Genomic DNA, 19,338 nt, shown 5'->3' with positions numbered 1-19,338 from the left:
TCTGTCTCCAGTGCTTCAAGGAAGAATGTTCTGTTGTCTTTTTCTATGATTGCTCCTCTGGTTTTTCACCTTCATCTCCTTCCATTCAATTTGTCATCATTCTTAATTCCTTTTTAATTTGCTCACTTTCTTAGGTATTTTCATCACATGAAATGCTTACTTTAGCTTCATAATTAAAAAAAAAAAATCCCACTGATGATTCTAGCTATCACTCCATTTTATCTGGTTGTGTTCTTCCCCAGATTCTGGAAATACACAGTTGAAATCTTCAGTTTTGAATTTATCTTCAAATTTTTCTCACCTTTTCAACATTTTCCACCCTTTTGTTATTTTCTTGAAAAGGCTTTTAACAAAATGGATGAGTGAATGATATTTATTTGGCTGGATGGTAATACCTTTACTCTTTTCCTTGTTTTGACCATGAAGGAAGCCTTCCTCTCTTCATGGCCACCTGCTGCCCTCCTTGTGCTGCTGTAGTGCTTTTGCCGCTGCATAGTGAGTCGTATTGGGGAATTGGTCTGACTGAAGAATAATTTTGCCAAAATAGTGTTGCTTCTTATTTCCCCACTCTGGTTTACCATATGGCTGTACAAATGGCTATGTCAGCAGTAGGGAGAGGATGATGCAAGGCTGGAAGCAAGAGGCCAGACTCAGGAGTGGGTCAGGGATGCTGTGTTAGCTAACACTGCCAGGTTATGTCAAAATAAAGAGTTTGTCAGAGTAAAGTCTAGTTGTCTGTGATATTGTCACATTCTACTTCTAGAAATCCTGATCTCTGCTGCTTTTTTCCTTAACCTCTACCTCTCCCTCTTATATTTTCCAAAGCTCCTTGTTTATTATCTCTTTCTTAGAATAAGTGATCAATAAAAGCATCGATAGAAAGCCTCCATTTCTCAGTGTGCACAGGAGGTGGAGCCTGTTGTCCTCAGGATAGGTTGAAAACCTCCTATTTGAATCATTTGTGTGGACATCATTAGTTAAACCTGTACTGTCATTTGTACGTACCCATAAAATAATTACAGTGAGGTTTAGACTGATCAGCTATTTGAGTTAGATATGTTTAAGTTTAAAAAAATTATTCAAATCAGTAGTTGTCCAAATCAGTACAGTATGGTACCTGCTTATTGTGAAATTTGAAAAACTAGCCATTTTGGCAGAATCATTGGTAACAAAAAAAAACGTAATGCAACCTAACCTGCTTTTATAGTGACTGGATGTCTTGACAACAAAATATTTCGTGTCCCTGAAATTAATCACAAGATGCTCTTGGCAAAAAAAATGCACTAAATAATCCCTTTTCCTAAGTCTGCAGAGATGCACTTCATTACTTTGCAGTCAAGTTGTTGACAAGCAGCATGAAAGTGTTTGGTGGTTTCTTCTTGTTTCTATATTTGTTGGTGGATGTTAGTTTTACTCTACAGATATTAAACTGATACTGAAATGGTAAAATGTACATCTGATTTTAAGTTATCTGCAAATACGATAATTTTCCTGGTTAAAGTGCACAAAAAAATATTAATTCCCCTCTAAATCCAATTCTATTTAGATGCTCCGATGTAAATAGACTTGTTCCAAGCCTGTAAGTAATGGTGTGGCTACATGTGTTGAAGTCTCAAAATGTCTCAGCTAATGTGAGAGTATCTTTGTGTTGTTCTTAAAAATTCATGTTCCCTCTATTCCTGTACTTATTCAGAAAAAAATAACAGAAAAAGTGGCATTGTTTAACAGTGTGATGAACACCATGGAGACAATTTCTGCAGCTTGGTGTGTACGACCTTTCAGAAAGGAGTGATATTAGTTAACCTCTGCTCAGTCATATGAGCTATAGTTCATTGTCTTGTCCATGCCTTCTTTCTGGCTATCATAATCCCAGTTACTGACTTTGTAAATTTCCATTTGTTTCTATAGAAATAAATCAAATAATAATAATAATCAATAATCAATAAATCTTTCAAAGATGGAGCTGTGAAGTAAAACAAGAATCTGAGCTTAAAGCACGGAAACAGACATGAGCTTACTCAGCCTACACATGATCATTCAGTATTGGGTTTTTTCAGTAAATAGGTCATTTTCCAAAGTTTAATACTGGGAATGGATGCACTGCCCTGATCAGAGTGAACCACCAAATTCCAATGTCTTGAAGTATAATCCCAAATTGGAAATAGAAAGCAAACTGTCTGTGGCACATGAGGTGTAAATAAATATGACGTTTTGTGGGTTCCTCTCTAGATCTTCTCCCTAAATATCCTATGGCCTTGTTATGTGTACACTTGTGGATCTGATGCCCATATCATCAGGCTGGCAGCACTCCTGGGAGCTCTTTCCATCAGCTCCCTCCTGTTCTCAGTAGTTGTGTAATGTCTTTTTAGCCTGTATCAGTTCTGTGTTGCTCGTGCCTGTGGATAACATGGATCCTACTGCCTGCTCTTTTCCATAAGCCCTTGAACACTGTTCTTTTTTCCCAGCTGAAAGGAAGGCATGATCTTCATTCGGGAGTTGCTCTCACATTTCTCAGGTAATACTTTCCTGGATCTGCTGCCAGTGGAGACAGTGGTTGTGTTCTCTTTACCTTAATGTTACTGACAAATTTTCAGCTATTTGTCTCCTGTTGCCTTGCCTAGATTTCGTATACTTCCCATAGATGTTGTGTTTTTTATCTGTAAATGTTCCGAAAACAGGCATTTAAGTAATAGCTCTCTGATAATCTTTAACTCTGATATGGTTACTCTGGAAAGCGATTTTTTATTCGCTTAAACTCTCAATCATATTCAATAGAAAACTGAAAGAAACTTCTTAGTGAAGCCAACAAAACAGGAAAACAAGCTAACTACAACAGTGAATTTTAGATAAATTTTCAAACACCTACAGTTTTAACACTTTTCTCATCCCTTGTGGTAGAGACTAAAAATTCATCAGTCTGTGGAACTGCAAGATGAGATGTAAGAACCAGATTTGTAGTGGTATTAAAACTTGCTATGTAATGGTGGCATGGCTGCTCCTACTCCAGATACCAACATCTTCCCATGTCATGTTTCAGAGGAGTTTTACAGTCATCTTACAAAGTGGCTTAGTAAAATATGTAGTGGCAAAAATACTGGTGGCCAGTCATAGATTTTTTGAGTTATTTTGCCGTAATGACTGCCATGTGACAGAGATGTCCAGGCAGTGTAGCCTCTATATCTGTTAAAAAACAAAGCCTACCACAAAGTATGCATAAGCTGTAGGTTTAGGTAGATGTGTTCTTGAGTTACTTATTTTGGATTTCTTGAGAGCTAGATGAGATTTTTCTGCACTTTCATGAGCTCTGTCAGCACTTGTTCAGTCTAGTTGGCACCTTTTCATTTCTCTCTGTTTTTTTCAGCAGATTTTCTTACAGAAAGGCGGATGATCTAAGACTGTGAAGAAATTCTAATTTGTGTTTCTCTTTATATACTTCCAGAGGACAGATGGACACGTCTGTTATTTAATAATGCTTATGTTACATCCTTCATGAGGAATCAGAATAGCTTGTAGCAGTCTGCCTGCCTGTCAGTAGCAGACACAAGCTTCTTGCTGATTTTGTGTTAAATAACAGGGATTTCTGCTCTCTGGGCTCTAGCTTTCAGAATTTGAGAATAGAAAATTCTCAGGTGGGCATTGTAGATTGTTCATACTCTAAGCTGCTGAGAAGCTCCCTCAGATATTTTTGGGTGACCTGGTAAATAAGCATGCTGTGCTGGTTCTTGGAGAGTGGGAACTACTTTTCATAAGGATAATGTGGTGGTGGTATTAAGCTCTTTGCCATTGCCTCTCTCTGTGATGTACATAACATCATACTCATCATTCTTAGGAAGTTGCCAAAGCATCCTGACACCATTTTCTGCATCTGGAAAGGGCAAGCCTTCATACGTTTCTCTCCTCTGAATAGTCAGAACTGAAGAACCCTTCAGATATTCTTCAGCTTGAGACACCCTGCCATGGACTGATGTTGAAGGAGTCATGGTGCATGGCACTGGCCACCCACTGTTCCATGGGCAGTGCATATTCCTGGCAGCCTTAGTTCAGTAATTGTGTGATCCATCTGGAGCTGCATCACTTTTTCCTTGGTTTCACAGACTCCAGCTTTGGACCCGCTAAGACTGACTTCTGAGGAGAGGACCTCTTACAGCAGTGGACAAAGCAAAACTTGGCAAACCTTTACTGGACTGTAAAGGGGCTCATTGATCTGTTTGTTTTTACTCTCTTTGCAACGTCCTGGAGCTACTGAAACACTTCCAGTCATGGGTCACCAGGATCTGCTTCCTGTGATCTAGGGAACAAATTGTGTGTTGTCTCATCTTTCCACAGAAGGTATTAACAATTTCATGGTACGTTATCATTGATGTTAGTGTGCTGACAGTTCTGAGAGTCTTGAATTCTCTTGTTGTCATCCCATTTCAACAACTGCATGGTTGTACCTAGGTGACTACTCCGTATATGTTTATCCATGGCAACAGACACTTGCTCAAGTGTACTTGTTCTGAAGTCAGTATTGCTAATTCTGCTGGTGTGGTGGCTGGAGTTCGGAATTATCAATTCAATCTGGATTTTGTCAGAGCGCTCTGCATAATCATAATGCAAATGTGGTGGCTTCAGATCTCATTTTTTATTCTGTTGAAAAATGTAGTTTCTATGTCTGTTCCCAGGTTTAACCTGGGTAATGGGAAAAGAGTACTTTCCTTTTTGTGGGTTAAAGTTTTTTGCTTTTTCATAATATGGCAAGCTTGTTCATCTCTGTCACTGATCCAGTGATTGTTTCAGAAAAGACATAACTGGGAAAACTGAACTAAGAAGCTAGTGGTTTTAGTTTGGCGCTCTGCACTTGGTAAGCCTTTGCTATTTTGGGCGGTCCTGTACCTCTTTTTTAAGAGGAAGCTTGTTGCTAACTGAGTTTACCAATGCAGTTTTGAAAGTACTGAATTTGCTAAGGTCCCAATTTCAAGTACTTGTTGCAGTGAAAGACCTGAGTCCCCAGAAGAACTGAGTGTGATCTGTGATACTCTGATGAGTCTGTCTTGCTGTTTAGAGAGAAAGTGACTGTGTTACATGGGTGAATGTGGTGGCTATTGCTTGTGTGATATTAGTGTCTTCATTTTCAGAAAATACCTCTTCTGAGCATTTCTGGGAGCATGGGGAAGAGTTTTGTGTCCTCAGATAAGCATAGTACCACTGTTCAAAGAGACCTTTGCTGCAGACCAATATTCCTGCTGCTTCCACCTGTGACTCCTGCAGCTGCTTCTAGGGGACCTGGGCTGTGCTGCAGAGCTGCCAGCAGGGAAAAGTGCATGTGAATAGACTTGGAAAATAGCAGAAACCACTTGTTTGGTTTTCTTTGTTAATGTGCACGTTCCATATCCTGCCATATGTCCCTCTTCTGTAGCCTTTTAATTCTGGGATGCTATAGATGTAAAGAGTTTGTGGAAGCTGAGTTTAATTACAAAAGAGTGCCTAAAGAAGCAGGTGTGAGAAAGCCATTTCAGCCTGACTGAAGGGGCACATGAATGAACAGAGTTTTTAAGCACAGTGCCCAAGAGGAGCAGTGCAGATGTGCTGACTCAGCTTGTCGCCTTTGAATGCCTTCTTCATTTGTATATTGATAGACTGTTCCTTCTCAGTGCACCTTGCACAAAATTTTCACTGTAAAGAAAGGTGAGTGTTATCTTTCATCATCTGAGTGTCTCTTCATACTTAGAATCTTAGGATTGTTTAAGTTGGAAAGACCTCTAAAGATCATCAAGTCCGACAGATATCTAAGTCCAGTTTGATCGATAAAAAGCTTTCTTTTTATGTATCAGAAAACTTAGCAACTGGACTTACTCATGTCACTGTCAACATGTTTGTGCATGTTGAGAATAAACTTTTATTTAATCAGTTTTCCTTCTGGGTCTTCTGAAAGTCTTTTTTTTTTTTTTTTGAAGGAGAGTGTCCTTAAGCATTACAAGCTTGATTTAATTTTGTTGGTGAAAATGATAGAAAAATAAAACACAGATTTAGGTCAATATGTATGTATGTAGGAGACTGTTAGGGAGAAATAACTTGACTGCGTGTTCTTAATGAATTTTTGTAGTGGTTTGGAAATCTTTCTGTACTGCATGTTAAAATGTGTGAAATTCAAAAGCCTTTTAATGATTTTGCACAGATGCATTATCATCTTTTGCATAGATGTTTAGGTTGCCATCCATCCCTTCCATTTATAACCACATGGAAGGCATCTTAGGAGAATGCATCAGACATCTTTGCTGTTTCTGTGACTTGAATGTACCTGGCAGGTCTGTATTAACCTTGGGAGTGGACTTGGGCATGATTCTTGTCTCTTGGCTACAGTTTTTCTTAATGCCTTCAGTCAGAACCTGTTTGATTTTCTGTGCATTTTGGGGACATTCTTGTGATTTCTGTTGCTGTTGCATCTTTTGTACCCACCCCAAAGGAGGAGGGCATTGAGTAAGCCAGAGGAAAATTGAAATGTGATTAGAGTAATGGACAAAATGTAGGAAAGGATTTGAGCGATGAAGGAAACTGAACAGTTGGAAGGGGAATTGTTGGAGCCTTGAGAAGGAAACAACATACACGGAAGAGGTCTGGAGTATTTTCAGGAAGTGAAAGGTAGAGAACTGATGGTTTAAGTGATGAATTTTTACCTCTGTAGTTTCAGCATGGCTACCTTATCAACCTGTGAATCAGCAACCATCAGCCTGTGAATCTGACCACGTTTGTACCTGCCTATCCAGGGAAAACAATAGGAGCAAGAGCCAGGCTATTTTAAGATTACTTAATATATTATTTAAATTGCCTAATAATGCCTAATGACTTTTAAAGGACCCCATTGAAATGTCCAAAAATATAAACTTAACAGTTTATGTTTTATGTTCAACTTAACAGTGTGCTATCTCCACTGTCCATGGTTATCTGTTATTTCTGTCAGGAATCACAACATACTTGCTAAGACAAAAAAAAAATCTTGCTTTTTGTGTCAAATACTGATAGAAGAATTATTCTCTCAAGGGACACTATGTGTTGTTATAAAACAAGAAAGTATATTGGAAAAAAATTTATTTTTTATATTATCACTTTAGTCGGCTGGTTTTTGACCATAATGGTATTCATAAAAATAACTCAAATATTCATTATTGTAACTTGTTTTCATTTCTGTGCAAGTCTGTGTTGATACCTTTGAGTTTTTATTGTGACTTAACGAACTCTGAATTTAGGCAAGAATTGTAGTGGGAAATATTAGAACTACACTTTATATAAAACATAAATGTCTTGAGAAAGCTCTCTTAGAGCTTTTGGAAAACTAAGCCAGAATTTTCTCAGAACTTGCTTAATTCATTATTTTTGAGCTTTGCTTATTGAGTTATTCTTGCAGGTAAGATTTCTCATTTTTTCAAGGTAGCACTACCTGTGAATAATCACACTTGACCTAGTGACATTTCTTCTAAGGACTCCTGGTAATTTGGGGCTGGCCCAGGCTGACCCCGGGTTGAATTCAAGATGTTCCTTCCTTTGACCATCAACAACCTCTGCCCTGGCGTTATTCAGAGGGCAGCCCTGGACAGATAGTCATTTCTGCTCTGTACTTTGAGATGTGGAGGCTTTTTTTTCCTTTTTCTCCCACAGTAGCTTCTGTTCCCTTTTAGAAAAGAGAAATGAATCTGTCTCAGAATGTTGACTACTTGGCCAGTTGAGCAGAAAAAAAAAGTGTTTAATGGTGGATTTAAAGGAAAGGTATTTGAGGGAGTGGTGATTGTACTTGTTGGCAGCTTCTCTTCCACTGCTTTTATAGACAACAGCTAAAAATATTAATTCTCACCTTTACCAAAAGGATAAGAAGCTGGGAAACTTGGGTGCATTCTGCAGATCTTTTTCTCTGTAGGGACACTTACATTTATAATTTCTGTAAAGAATTCTGAAGTGTTTTGGCGCTACAGGCTTGGAGGAATTTCAGAGTTCATTTGTCAAAGATTTGCATCTTCACAAAGCAGTTCACACTGCAAGTATGGGTCATAGTGATCCTTGAGAACTGTAATGCTGGGCAGAAACTTATTTACTGGTGCAAGTCCACTGCTGTGTTTGGCTTTAGCCATAATTACACCTGAGGATGTAGTTGTGTCCTAGATTTAAGGACTCAGCATAGTTTCTGTGCTTAGTTCTGACCAAGGAGTTATTGCCATCTTTCATAGTGATTTAACATCAGCATGTCTACATAAAGCTTGTATGAATTACCAAATGTTGAAGGTCTTCTATCATAAAAGTACTTTGACTTATGTAACTGAGATGCTTCTCAAGTAGCTTTGGAGTCAGGATGTTGCCCCTTGTATAAAAATAACAAATATGATACCAGGGTGAGTGTTACACTGTGACAGTTTCTTGTGCTGTCATTGCCAACAGTAGATCGGCTACTTGGAGTGTGCATTCCTTGCATGCTTTTGGAAATCGTGGGATGTTTGTTTTTTCTTGCAGATTTCCATTACCTTTTTATTTTGACTATGAAATTCCTTTCTGGTATTTGCAGTGTGCCCACTTCACTGCAGACAGGCTCACTAAGCCTTGCTTTGGGCCTCTGCTGTCAGGTTTTTATAGCCTACCACATGCTTCCAGTGTTCGTTATGAATTTGAAACAGAGAGACATCCAACATAATCACACGTTATTACATACTTTTTCAGTAGAATGAAAGGAGAACTGAGAGCACGGAGGGAATTAGTTCAAATCTGTCATTCAGACCTGCTGCCTTGCATAGCCCCTGGCTCAGGAGGGGTGAGGCTGGGAGTTGAGCACTTGCCTGGGGCAGCTGAGAACTCACTGCAGGGAAAATGGGACAGCCCTGCAAACTTCTGGTTTCTAACAGCCTGGGGACTATAACTGCTTCTGTTCTCTTCCAGTCTCTCTTACCTGCAATATAGTGGAAGAGACTGTCCAAATGGATTTTTTGCTAAGCATTTTGTAAAGCTGCTGTGTTTGAAAGGTGAATTAGTTTGCATACAAGGCTTCTAAATCAAGTCTACAGCTTTAGTCCTTTGATTTCAAAGAGAAAGAGTGCTATGTCCTTAGCTTTATTATAGTGGGAAAAGATTGCTGAAGACTAGAAAATGGCGATCTCTCCTGTATACAGTTGAACAGTAAAGTTCATTTTTAACAGTAATTTTCTATACAAGTATATGATTCTCTGGCATAGAAAGCTAAATTAATCACTGGATTAAGACTTCTTCTGAAAGCAACTATTGTGGTTGGATTATTTTATTATGAAGAAATAGATGTCAGTTACAGGCAGTATAGTATAAAAGTTCATTTGTGTTACACTTACTCAGAGTTTAGTGACTAGATATATAATCTTCCCTGACAGCATGGTTTTCTTAGGATTAGACTTTATTGAGAAGAAAAAAAAAAAAATGGTCTAGTCTTTCATATTACAAGTTGGAGAAAATTCGAATTGGTGACGTGGACTTCTGTATTAGGCTGTGGTTACAATTGAGTTGGCATTTAGAGTTGTGCTAGGGGGGAAAATTAAAACCCAAACTTGCCCCCGGCCTCTTGGCTGAGACATAACTGTGTGCTCTCAGCTGCAGCACAGTGAAAAGGCTCAAGGTGAGGATTTGAACCATACTGCAGTTTTAGTGACAGAAAACATATTTTTACGGGGTCCTTCCAGACCTGTAGTTGTCTTACAAGGAAGAATAGGAGGTAATCTGATTACTGGCACGGAGTCATCAGTGTCAGTGGGCCCTTCCCACACTGGTTTGTGGCAGGAGTGTGCTTGTGTCCTAGCAGGGAATCAGTTTGGCCAGATGAAGGTAAGTTCTTGGGAGCAGCAGAGAAGTGAATGCAATTGAAGGCCCTGTGACACGCAGGTGATTAAACTGCATTCAAGGTTTTGTTCTTGCTTAGAGTTGGTAAATGCATGAGAGAAAGCATAAATAGCAGTGTGATTAAATAGTAGCATGACATGAAGCCTATAAATAGCCTTTTATAATTTTGTAGTACTTTCTCCTTTTAATAGCCTTTTGCTCTTGAACTTCAGCACACAACAAACTCTGCATGTGTGGGTTCAATTGCCCTTATTGGTAGTGTTTTATTCCACTGGAGTTGTGATGTTTCTAGTATTTGTTTTTAGTTGAATAACTGATTTGTACCATGGTTATGCGACTGTTTTCTCAGCGGATGTGAAACTTGATACTGAACTGAGTCAATATGATAAACAAGCATTAATGCCTCCGTGTCTTCCTGAACATGAATGCATTACAGGAGATGGTAGAAGTTGTTTTCTTTGTAAAAATAAACTCAGTAAATAATAGAATAATTCACTTCAATTAATCTCAGACCAACCAAATTGAAAGTTTCTTGCTGGTTCTGAATGGCAGCTGATTGTAGAAGTTTCCAGCTCCAAGCAAAATGGTCAGGTAATTTTTCTCAGTGGGTATTTTATTAAATTCAAATACACTAGATGGCTTTTTCTTTATAGAAAATGTATACTCTATACCTGGAAAGTGATTTGCTAATATGCTAGTAAAAGAATTCTAACTTCTAACAAAAGGCTTGATGTTGAACACATAAGATGTATAATACAGAAATGCAGTTTGTCAGTGAATTTTTGTTTCACTTAGGTATCATGGTGTCTTCATTCTGGAGATGTAGTGCATTATAAACTCAGTGTTTTTAGCTCTTCCACCTTTTCCAATTGTATACCTTCAACTTTTTGCCTTTACTTTTTGGATTTAGAAATGTAGGGATTTCTGCTCCCCGCCTCCCCCCACAGTATATTCATAGTTAACCGTGACAGTGTTATGTTGCTTTTCACACCGTTAATAGTGTCTGCTATTTTTGTTAAGTTAACTTTGTGGAAACTGTCAAGTATTACTGTGTAATTCGATAAAGAACAAAAGCTAAAAGGAAGAAAACAGTCATATTCAGAAACAAAAAAATTAAACTTTAAGGGGCTTTTTGAAGTTTGGTTTGATGAACCCTGGTAAGAATTCCAAACTTTTATGTAATTTTGGGTCTTGTCTTTCACCTTGCATTATGTTTTCTTCCCATGTTTTTTTTACAGATGCTTCTGTAAATTTGTTGGTTTATTTTCAAAATATTCAAAATAGAATATTTTCTATTTCACAAGGAAATAAATACATCTCAAAATTAAAAGTATTTTTAGATACTCTTAGAAATATGCATGAAGATCATTTATCTTCTTACTTATGTCCAAACTTGAGTATAGTTTAACAATTTTCAAAACTCTGAATGCATGAAGATGAGTGCCAGGGGGCTGCAGTCTGCCCTGAACGTTTAAGCGTGTCATAACCCCTGAACAGGGTGTGACTGTTGGGGTCAGTATGCCACAATTTTGGAAAACTTCTGATTTAGCTTAGAGTTTCACTTTGTAAGAAGAACAGACACAATTGTTACAAAGTGGGTTTGTGCAATTTACAAATCTGCAGAGTATAGACATCTTTAAGGTACTTTGCTAAAGAAACTGAACGCACAAAAATGTGATTTTATATTTCCTGTTTAACATTCCATTGCATGTGAATGATGATAAGATTTGATTGCTTGAATATGCGTGATATTTTCATTGTCAGATTCATTCAGATAATTTTGAATTTGAACTGGCTTAAAAATGGAAATTGTTTCCTATTAAGAAAGTCTCTGAGAGGAGGCAGAAGTCAGAAGAATACTTAACTTAAGCTGTGGTGAAGCTGTGAAAGAGAGTAAATAAATAAATAAATAAAAGGAGGACTTAAATTTTGGGATGATGTAAAATAGGATGATTTTTTTGCAACTGGGCAGGTGCACCAGCAAAACTGATCTTGCCTCATGTGGGAAGCTCCTTGTTCCAGTTCCCTGGTGTGCTTTGGGGTCTCTCAAGTGCTTGTCCCATGAACAACCAAAATGTGACCTGCTGCCTTTCACAGCCACGGCCACAGCGCTGTGGAGAGGCCGAGTGCCCAGAGTGCAAGGCAGGGTGGCTGAAAGCCAGGGCCACGGATGGACTGAGGTCACTTTTCTGGGCAGCACTGCCAGAAGACATCCCTTGGTTTGTTTTCTGCTGGAGGAAGAAGCGGAGTTGACAAGCGTTTTCCAGGCAGGTAGCCAGATAGGCATTATTTCAGTGTTTCCCGTGGAAAATCGGTGGGTTTTGGCAAAACTGAAATCTTCCACATGAAAATTTCTATTTTATGGAAATGGTGTTTCTGATTAAAAACTAATTTTGATGGAAAGTGTCCAGTTGGTTACACTGAGCCATAGAATTAGCATCTGCTGTGTTTAAATCTATTGAAGATAATTTGGCTTAGGTTTAGCAACTCTGAATAAAATATACACAGACAACTTTTCCTCCTCCTGTCTAATACCTCAGTTTTAGTGCCAGCCAGAATTCAACTTGAAGTTGGCTATGAGTAGAATACAAGCTTTTTCTGAATTTTGCCAGTTTGTTTTCAGTTCAGGCTGCCTTTAACTTCAAAGGCTTCAGAACACAGGTGCCATGGCTGGAGCTACAGCTGCCGGTTCCACTGGCTGCTCTGGGCTTGCGGCCCCTTCAGCGCACAGCAGTATTGATCCCTGGGTGCTCAAGTGGCTAATGGCAAGCCCACAGATTTTCTCCATCATATATTTTCTGTCATATTGTTTCCAGATAATTGTGGTTGAGGCTTGTACAGCAGACAGGATGTGGGACTTGTGTTCATTTACAGTCGCACCAAAATAGAAATGTGTAACTTTGCATCATTTGGTGTTTTACCTCTTTTATCTGCTTAATTGTGTACAATTGTTGAGGACCATCAGTTGTGGTTTGCATGTAACTTTTCTTTTTTTGATTTCTTAAATTGTGTTTTAAAAACCCTCTTATTTGTTGATGAAAACGCTGAAATCAAAACTAATTTTCATTTGCTATATTTCCTCGATTCAGCGTATGTAGTTGGGCTGTTACTCAAGTTTAGAGCTGTTAATAATTAGTGGCTCAAAAATTTAAAAAACTCATTTTATAGACTGATGAGCTTTAGTTTTCTACTAGGTCTGTGGAGAACTGTAAAGTCTTTTTTTTAATAGTTGATGAATTTTTTTTAAGTCATATTGCAAAGGGGAATAAAATTTAATTATGCTTTGAAACCTTTGAGGAAAACTGTAGGAAGAAATTTGGGTTTGGGGGGTTTTGAGGTGGGGGCTGTATATTCTCCCTCCCCTTAAGCAAGATATTAAGTTGTTATCACCTGGTGCTTTGTCTGAACTTGCTCTGATTTCAGCCCTTTTTTCTTCTGATAGGTAATATTTAGGCTTCCTGATCTTAGAGTTTTATCAGAGCCAGATTTCCCTTTAATGAAAGATCATTTAACCTAGTTTAAGAACACATTTTAAAAAGTACTGGGGGTTTATTTTAAGAAGTCTCTATCAAGATATTTTAGTAATGTTTCGTTATAGTCTTCATTTACTACATCTTATTATAGCTTTGAGTCATAAAAGCAAGAATAAGAGATCCAGCTCCAGGAATGGGAAGAGATAGATGTAGTAATCATCTGTGTGAAGGTCATGGATTACCATTTTTAATGCTATTTTCAAACAAGGGCACGTTATGGATAGAATCAAGTTTAAAATAATGGAGGTGGAACTCACTTGGAAAACTTTTCTATTTATTCCTAGTAATCTTTACACATGATAAACACTTCGAAATATCATGAACTGACAGCTGCCTACTAGGAAACAAGGAGGTTTTGTGTCTTATAAATGCGTTTGCATATTTGTTTAATTTATAATATTTTTTAAATATAGGAGGATAGTTGAAATTATGATTTAGTGACGTTTAAACAGTGCTCTTTTCCTGTTCTTGTTTCTCCTGGCACACATTCTTTACTGCCTGCTTCAGCTATCTGCCCTTCCACAGGGATTGGTTGGCTTTTTTAAAAATGAAGTTAGATTTAATATTTTTCCCTGCTAGCTTTGCTGTTTCCATCCTCAGTGGCTCATTGCAGGAGTGTGGGCTGCTGCTGCCACGGTGTCTGTGCGTGTTTGCTGCTTCCCTGCCTCATGTGGCCACAGCTGTGCCCCTGGGGCTTCTTCTCTCTCTGTGGCCTTACTGCCTCACAAGCTGGCGCTGCTCTAGCTGGTGCTTGCCATCAACTTGTGTTTTCATACAGCAGGCCTTACATCATACCAGTATTGTTACATAAAGACATTTCTAGCCTCAGCTGCCTTCTCTCTGTTTTTTCACACTGAGGTATGGCTTCCCTAAACCATTCTGTAAAGCAGTCACACTGTGATCAGATGATTCCTGAAGATGAGCTGTAGTCCATTGCTTAATAGGGGGATAGGTGTTTTTTCTGGTCCTTGAGGTGTGTAGGGGTGTATTGCATATTATAGAGAAATTATCTGTGGTTTTGCTCAAAGTAATCTCTGAAACCTCATGTGAGGTTCTTCACACATCTTATTCACATGTAAGTGTGACTTGTTCCATAAAACCTCCCTAACCCCTGAATAGCACCTAGAAATGAAAAGTCTCCAAGTCAGAAACAAAACAGCTGCACAAATTCATACAATGTTTCCACTCTGATTGTGGCTTCAGTGTGTCACCTGCAGGACAGATGGGTTTGTGTTGGTTGTGAATAACCACAGGTGCTCACTGTGAAGCTTTGCCTAAAGGCATGTGCACTCTGGACATTTTTCTTGTATTGTGTGAAAGTGATGGAAAGGTCTTGTGTCTTCTGCAGTATTGTTATCATCAGGTCAGTGAGTACTGAGCTGTGAGCTGGCAGGAATAGTTGGAAGGAGGCTTTTTGTTGTCTTTGCATTTGTTCACATTCTGGCTTGTAAGACTGATGCGGTGAAAAAGGAGATGGGAGCCCTGATGAAGTAGGATGGGTTATGGAGGAAAAGGGTCTGACTGTTTTAATTCTGGCTCTTTCTTGGTTGCAAACTTTTAGTCTATTGGTTGAGTTTCTTCAGCCTCTCTGACAACCCAAAGCTGTAATGTGTTTGGACAGGTGTTCACTAAGACTAAATTTGAAGCTTAAAAATGGGTTTGAACCATATTGAGCTGTTTGGAATTTATAAGTCTATTTGCCTTTTTTTATTTCCACTTCTTTTTTCCTTGCCAAAGAAATTTTAATATCATCTCAGGCTGTTATCTCATCTAGAGTCCTGGAGAGTGAAGATGGAAAGGTTATTGTCTGCATGTGAAACATGACTGAGCACAAAAAGGGAGGACATAAAGGGTTTAGGTTCAAAGTAATGGTCAGTGTTGATGGTGTGGTTTCTAAGAACTCTTTTATTTATTAATGTTGCTCCTAAACTGCCAGTAGGTGTTGTAATCTCCAACTAATGAATTTTATCTTGCTGTTATATGTTTCCTGAAAAGTTGCATACAGGAATGAAGCAAAGCAGATATCAGTCTTCCTGTACTGTCCTGCTTCTGACTGAAAACAGAGAAAGGGATCAGCTGAATTTGAGAGACTTTTTTCTGAGTGTGGTGCATGCAGTTCAAGCATAATGAGTATGGACATTTAATTAGATAGAAGTGTCATTTGTAATAGGCTTCTCTGTTAACTGTGCCCTTCTTCTTGGGGGCAGGGAGGAGCAAGGGAGGGAATTGTCAAACTGTCCAAATAGTTTATTTTTCAGAGAAAACTGTAGCATGCGACAGTACTATCTCACTAATTTGCTGTGCTCTGGTGTACAGCCTCCAGCTGTCTCTAACAGATCCTATGTAGAGTGATTGAACACTCAGTAATTATTATTTTCCTGTTAGAAAGTATGAAAATCTGGAAGTGACAGAGCAAGGTGTTTCATCTTTAACCTTTGTCTGTATCAGTAATAATGTGATCATAACAGTGAAAATCTTGCTTGATATCACACAGCAGTTGTTCAAATTTGAAATTCCTTTTCAGAGAAGTAGATAAAAAGCATTTTTCAAGGAGGTCTTAGTTTAAAAAAAATCCTCGAGTAATTTTTTAACTGAGAATGCTTATTAATGCAGGCATCAAGACTGCACTGAAATCCACAGCCAACCCCATGAAACCCTCATGTTCATGAGATGCATTAACAGTCTTAGAAATTTATCTGAGTAAGTGGCTAGAATATTAAATTAGTTCTCTGCTGCTGGTTCATGTATAGGACAATCTGATGGTGGAGGAGAAGGGCTAAAGCTTTTCTCTCAGCTGTTGAACTTTTGGCCCAATATTTTCAGAATTAAGAACTAATGCTTTCTTTGTTAGATTTGGCTCTTCTTATGATTGAGGATGTGGAAAAGGAGGATCTAAGAGTAGCTTATGCATTGAAATACAGGTGAGAAAACGTTCTGGGAACATGAGTATGTTTCTCTTTGTGACTTTCAGTAGTGAAGTGAGTTTTTTCTTTACTGTTCTATACTTCTGGCATCCATGAGGGATTTGCTCAAGCAGCTCAGTGTCTGCAGACACTGCATAGAGGTCTTGTAGGAATGTAAAGAAGCAGCTGCAGATCAGCTCAACTTGTGTACTGTTTTTGCACAGGAAGCGTGGAGACTGCTCAGTGCCAGGCTGTAAGGAAGGATGCAGGAATCCCTGACGCAGGAGCAGGAGAGTTTGGAGTCTGGGAGCTGCCAGCCCCATGCAGGTACCAGGCTAAAGAGCACAGTCTGGTTACCACCAGTGGAGAAAAGTTGTGAGGGTTTTGGGAATTTGAGCTTCCTAGCTTCCAAAGCCAGTATCTCCTTGTATCCAGTGCTCTTCCAACCACTGTGTGGGAACATAGTAGCACTAAAGAAGCACTGAAGCCACACCAGTGGCTGTAGTTACATTGTATGGTCAGAGTAATTGTCCAGTGGGTAAAGATATGATATTCCTCTTTTTCAGTGAAGTTTTAGGAAAAGTTTAATATGTGGCCATATGATAACTTTTCAGGAATGTATTATCTTAAGTAGAATGAATGTGGTCGATTTATATATAACTGATATTAAATGAACTTAGAAATAAAACAAAAGGGTTTGATAGAGCCTGGAATCATTAATGATGCTGTTGCCTGGCTAGAAGTCTTGCTGGAATCCTTGCACCTGGTGACTGCAAAGTGAAATAAGTCAGTGTTTACATATCAGCTTTAATGAATGCTAGATACTTTCCATTATTTGGTCAACATAAATCACAGGAAGGAATCACAGAATCGTAGACTGTCCTGAGTTAGGAGGAACCCACAAGGATCGAGTCCAACTCTCGTTGGAATGATTTCAGGATTGTAGTGCATGGGTCGATTCACTTAAATGAAAATGCATTTCTGCTCTGCTTTCATTTATAAGCAATGTCCTGAAGCTGACTACTGCATCACAATTGCTGAAAGCTTTCAAAACAAATTTTTGAAAGACAAAAAACCAAACAATAACCTTTTCTTTGGACTCGATGTGGAATTCCCTCAGAAAAGTGCATGACCAAGTAATGTTTAGCATTTTCAAACTAGTTTGGATTGAAACATTTAATGTAGTGTCACTAATGTGTTTTCAATAAACCTCTATGAAGATAGGCTTTAGGTGTATTTCAGTGTTTGTCTGAATTGCAATATGTTGCATTATTCTGTTTAAACCTTCATAGTTGTCTTTGTACTTTTAAAAGGTTGGGTTTTTTGTTTTATATATATGTATATATATATATATATAAAATTAAGTTGTCTGGATAATTTTAGTCTGCATTTTACTTAATATATTCAAGCTGCATCATGTTATAAGGATGTGGGTCTTCTATGAGTCTGACCTAGTTTCCTACTTCTTGTAGGAAATTCATATACTGTGTTGGACCCAAATGAGCAGGTGGGCCACAGTGCAAATCCGTGCCTTCTGGGTTGCTAAAATACGAGCTCCTAAACAAATGGAAATCTGGCAATGCGTAAGCTTCTTTAGCTGCTTTAGATGAGCCATGAAAAATGAAATTTGTCATGTCCTTGCATGCACATGTGCATACAGTAATGTGTTAAGGTGGTTGTTTTTCTGTGCATTACATCAAGAGTTCTTTTAAAGAAAGTTCGCATCAAGTCAGCAAATTGGCTGCACTCTTGGATAAATTAAATTTCAGTTAATTACCTGCTTAACCAACTGCTTATTTATTAAGGTGCTTAAAATCAGTTAGTTTATTGTAAGCCCAAGCAAATTGTTGTTATACTGTATACATTTGCATAAAAGAATAAAGGATGCCGAAAATTCACTTGTGAAGCTTCTGTGCGCTCTTTAGTGCCCTAACCAAGCCAGTATTGCAGGAATGTTCTGCCCTTTGATAGGGAACACTCCCTGGAATTGCTTCACCACTTGAAACCTGAGCTCAGGCAGGAAATGTGCAACTTACTCCCTCCACAGACCTGAGAGGTAAGTGGAGTTACTTTGCACGAGTTTTGTCCTTGTCCAGTTGCTGTAGCAGCATGTTCTTTAGATTGTTAATTCACATAAGTATTACATGCTTAGCAGGAGATGCTGAAAAATTATAAGCAGAAAACCTTCATCATATGCAAAATTAAGTCCAGTTTAAATAATCCACTTGCATGTATTAAAATATTTTAGCATTAACTGGCCGCGGCACTGCCCATGACATGGATATGCACACACAGTAGTACCTTGCTTAAGTTAACCTGCTATTTAAGCCAGATGTTCTCAAATTGGTTTTTTTGGTTAAGTCTCAGCTTTTGTTTTTACTCCTATTTCTTTTGGGGAGGCAGATTTTACTTTGGAGCTTAAAGCAGTCCTCTGTTCCATACTTATGTGAGCTATAATATTTTTATTGCAGAAGAATGCAATGAGCGTAGCTGAATTTCTGTCAGATTTTCTCATTTTATATATCAATATTTGTTAGGAAATCAGCTGCAATTTGTAACCTTATAAGCAAGAGCTAGCCATCTCACTACTAATAAGTTTTCAAAATATATAACAAGAATGGCAATGTGTTTGGTAGGCATAATACTGTCTGTGTTCTTGATGTATGTATTTCTGAAAGCAAGAAGTCGCTAAGATGGTATGGGTACAGTTTGGGGTCAATTATGATGTAAAACAAGTGTGTCAGTAAAACCAGTAATTGCAGGGTCTATCTGTACTTAACAACTGCGTCCTTTTTTTTTTTTTGTTAAGTGTACATGTGCTGATAGAGGTTTAAATACAGGTTGTGTGCACATGATTGGCCACAAAGCAGTTCCGTGTAATAACCCTGGCAGGAGGTCTTTAGAAGGAGGAGTGTTTTTGAAAGTGCATGTGATGGTGAGGGTGTTTTAACATATTCCCTACATTCTCCCATAGCCTCTTTGCTGATGTATAGGAAAAGAGTAACTTAGAATGTGGCTTGCAGAAGACAGTCTTTTGTCACCTTCCTCCCTATTACTTTCATGGCTGTTTTATTTCCATT

General features: G+C 38.4%; 1 protein-coding gene across 4 annotated transcripts in view; it reads left to right on the top strand.

Moving 5' to 3' along the window:
• Positions 1-19,338, top strand: part of PTPN4 (protein tyrosine phosphatase non-receptor type 4) — a 107,400-nt gene that overhangs the window by 16,852 nt on the left and 71,210 nt on the right. For 2 of the 4 annotated variants that reach the window (XR_005955565.1, XM_041472863.1), the window contains exon 1: positions 10,283-10,413. The exons of the other annotated variants lie outside the window; for them this stretch is intronic. Coding sequence is in view for 1 of the 2 variants with exons in the window: in XM_041472863.1 (XP_041328797.1) it covers positions 10,368-10,413 (46 nt within the window). In the remaining variant the exon portion in view is untranslated. Of the gene's footprint in view, positions 1-10,282; positions 10,414-19,338 lie in introns of those variants that run through there. 4 annotated transcript variants of the gene reach the window in all.

This window comes from Pyrgilauda ruficollis, unplaced genomic scaffold, assembly GCF_017590135.1.
Source record: "Pyrgilauda ruficollis isolate IOZ18807 unplaced genomic scaffold, ASM1759013v1 scaffold3, whole genome shotgun sequence".
Taxonomy (NCBI): Eukaryota; Metazoa; Chordata; class Aves; order Passeriformes; family Passeridae; genus Pyrgilauda; species Pyrgilauda ruficollis.
Note: the sequence above shows the minus strand (reverse complement) of the source record. Positions and strands in the feature narration are given on the sequence as shown.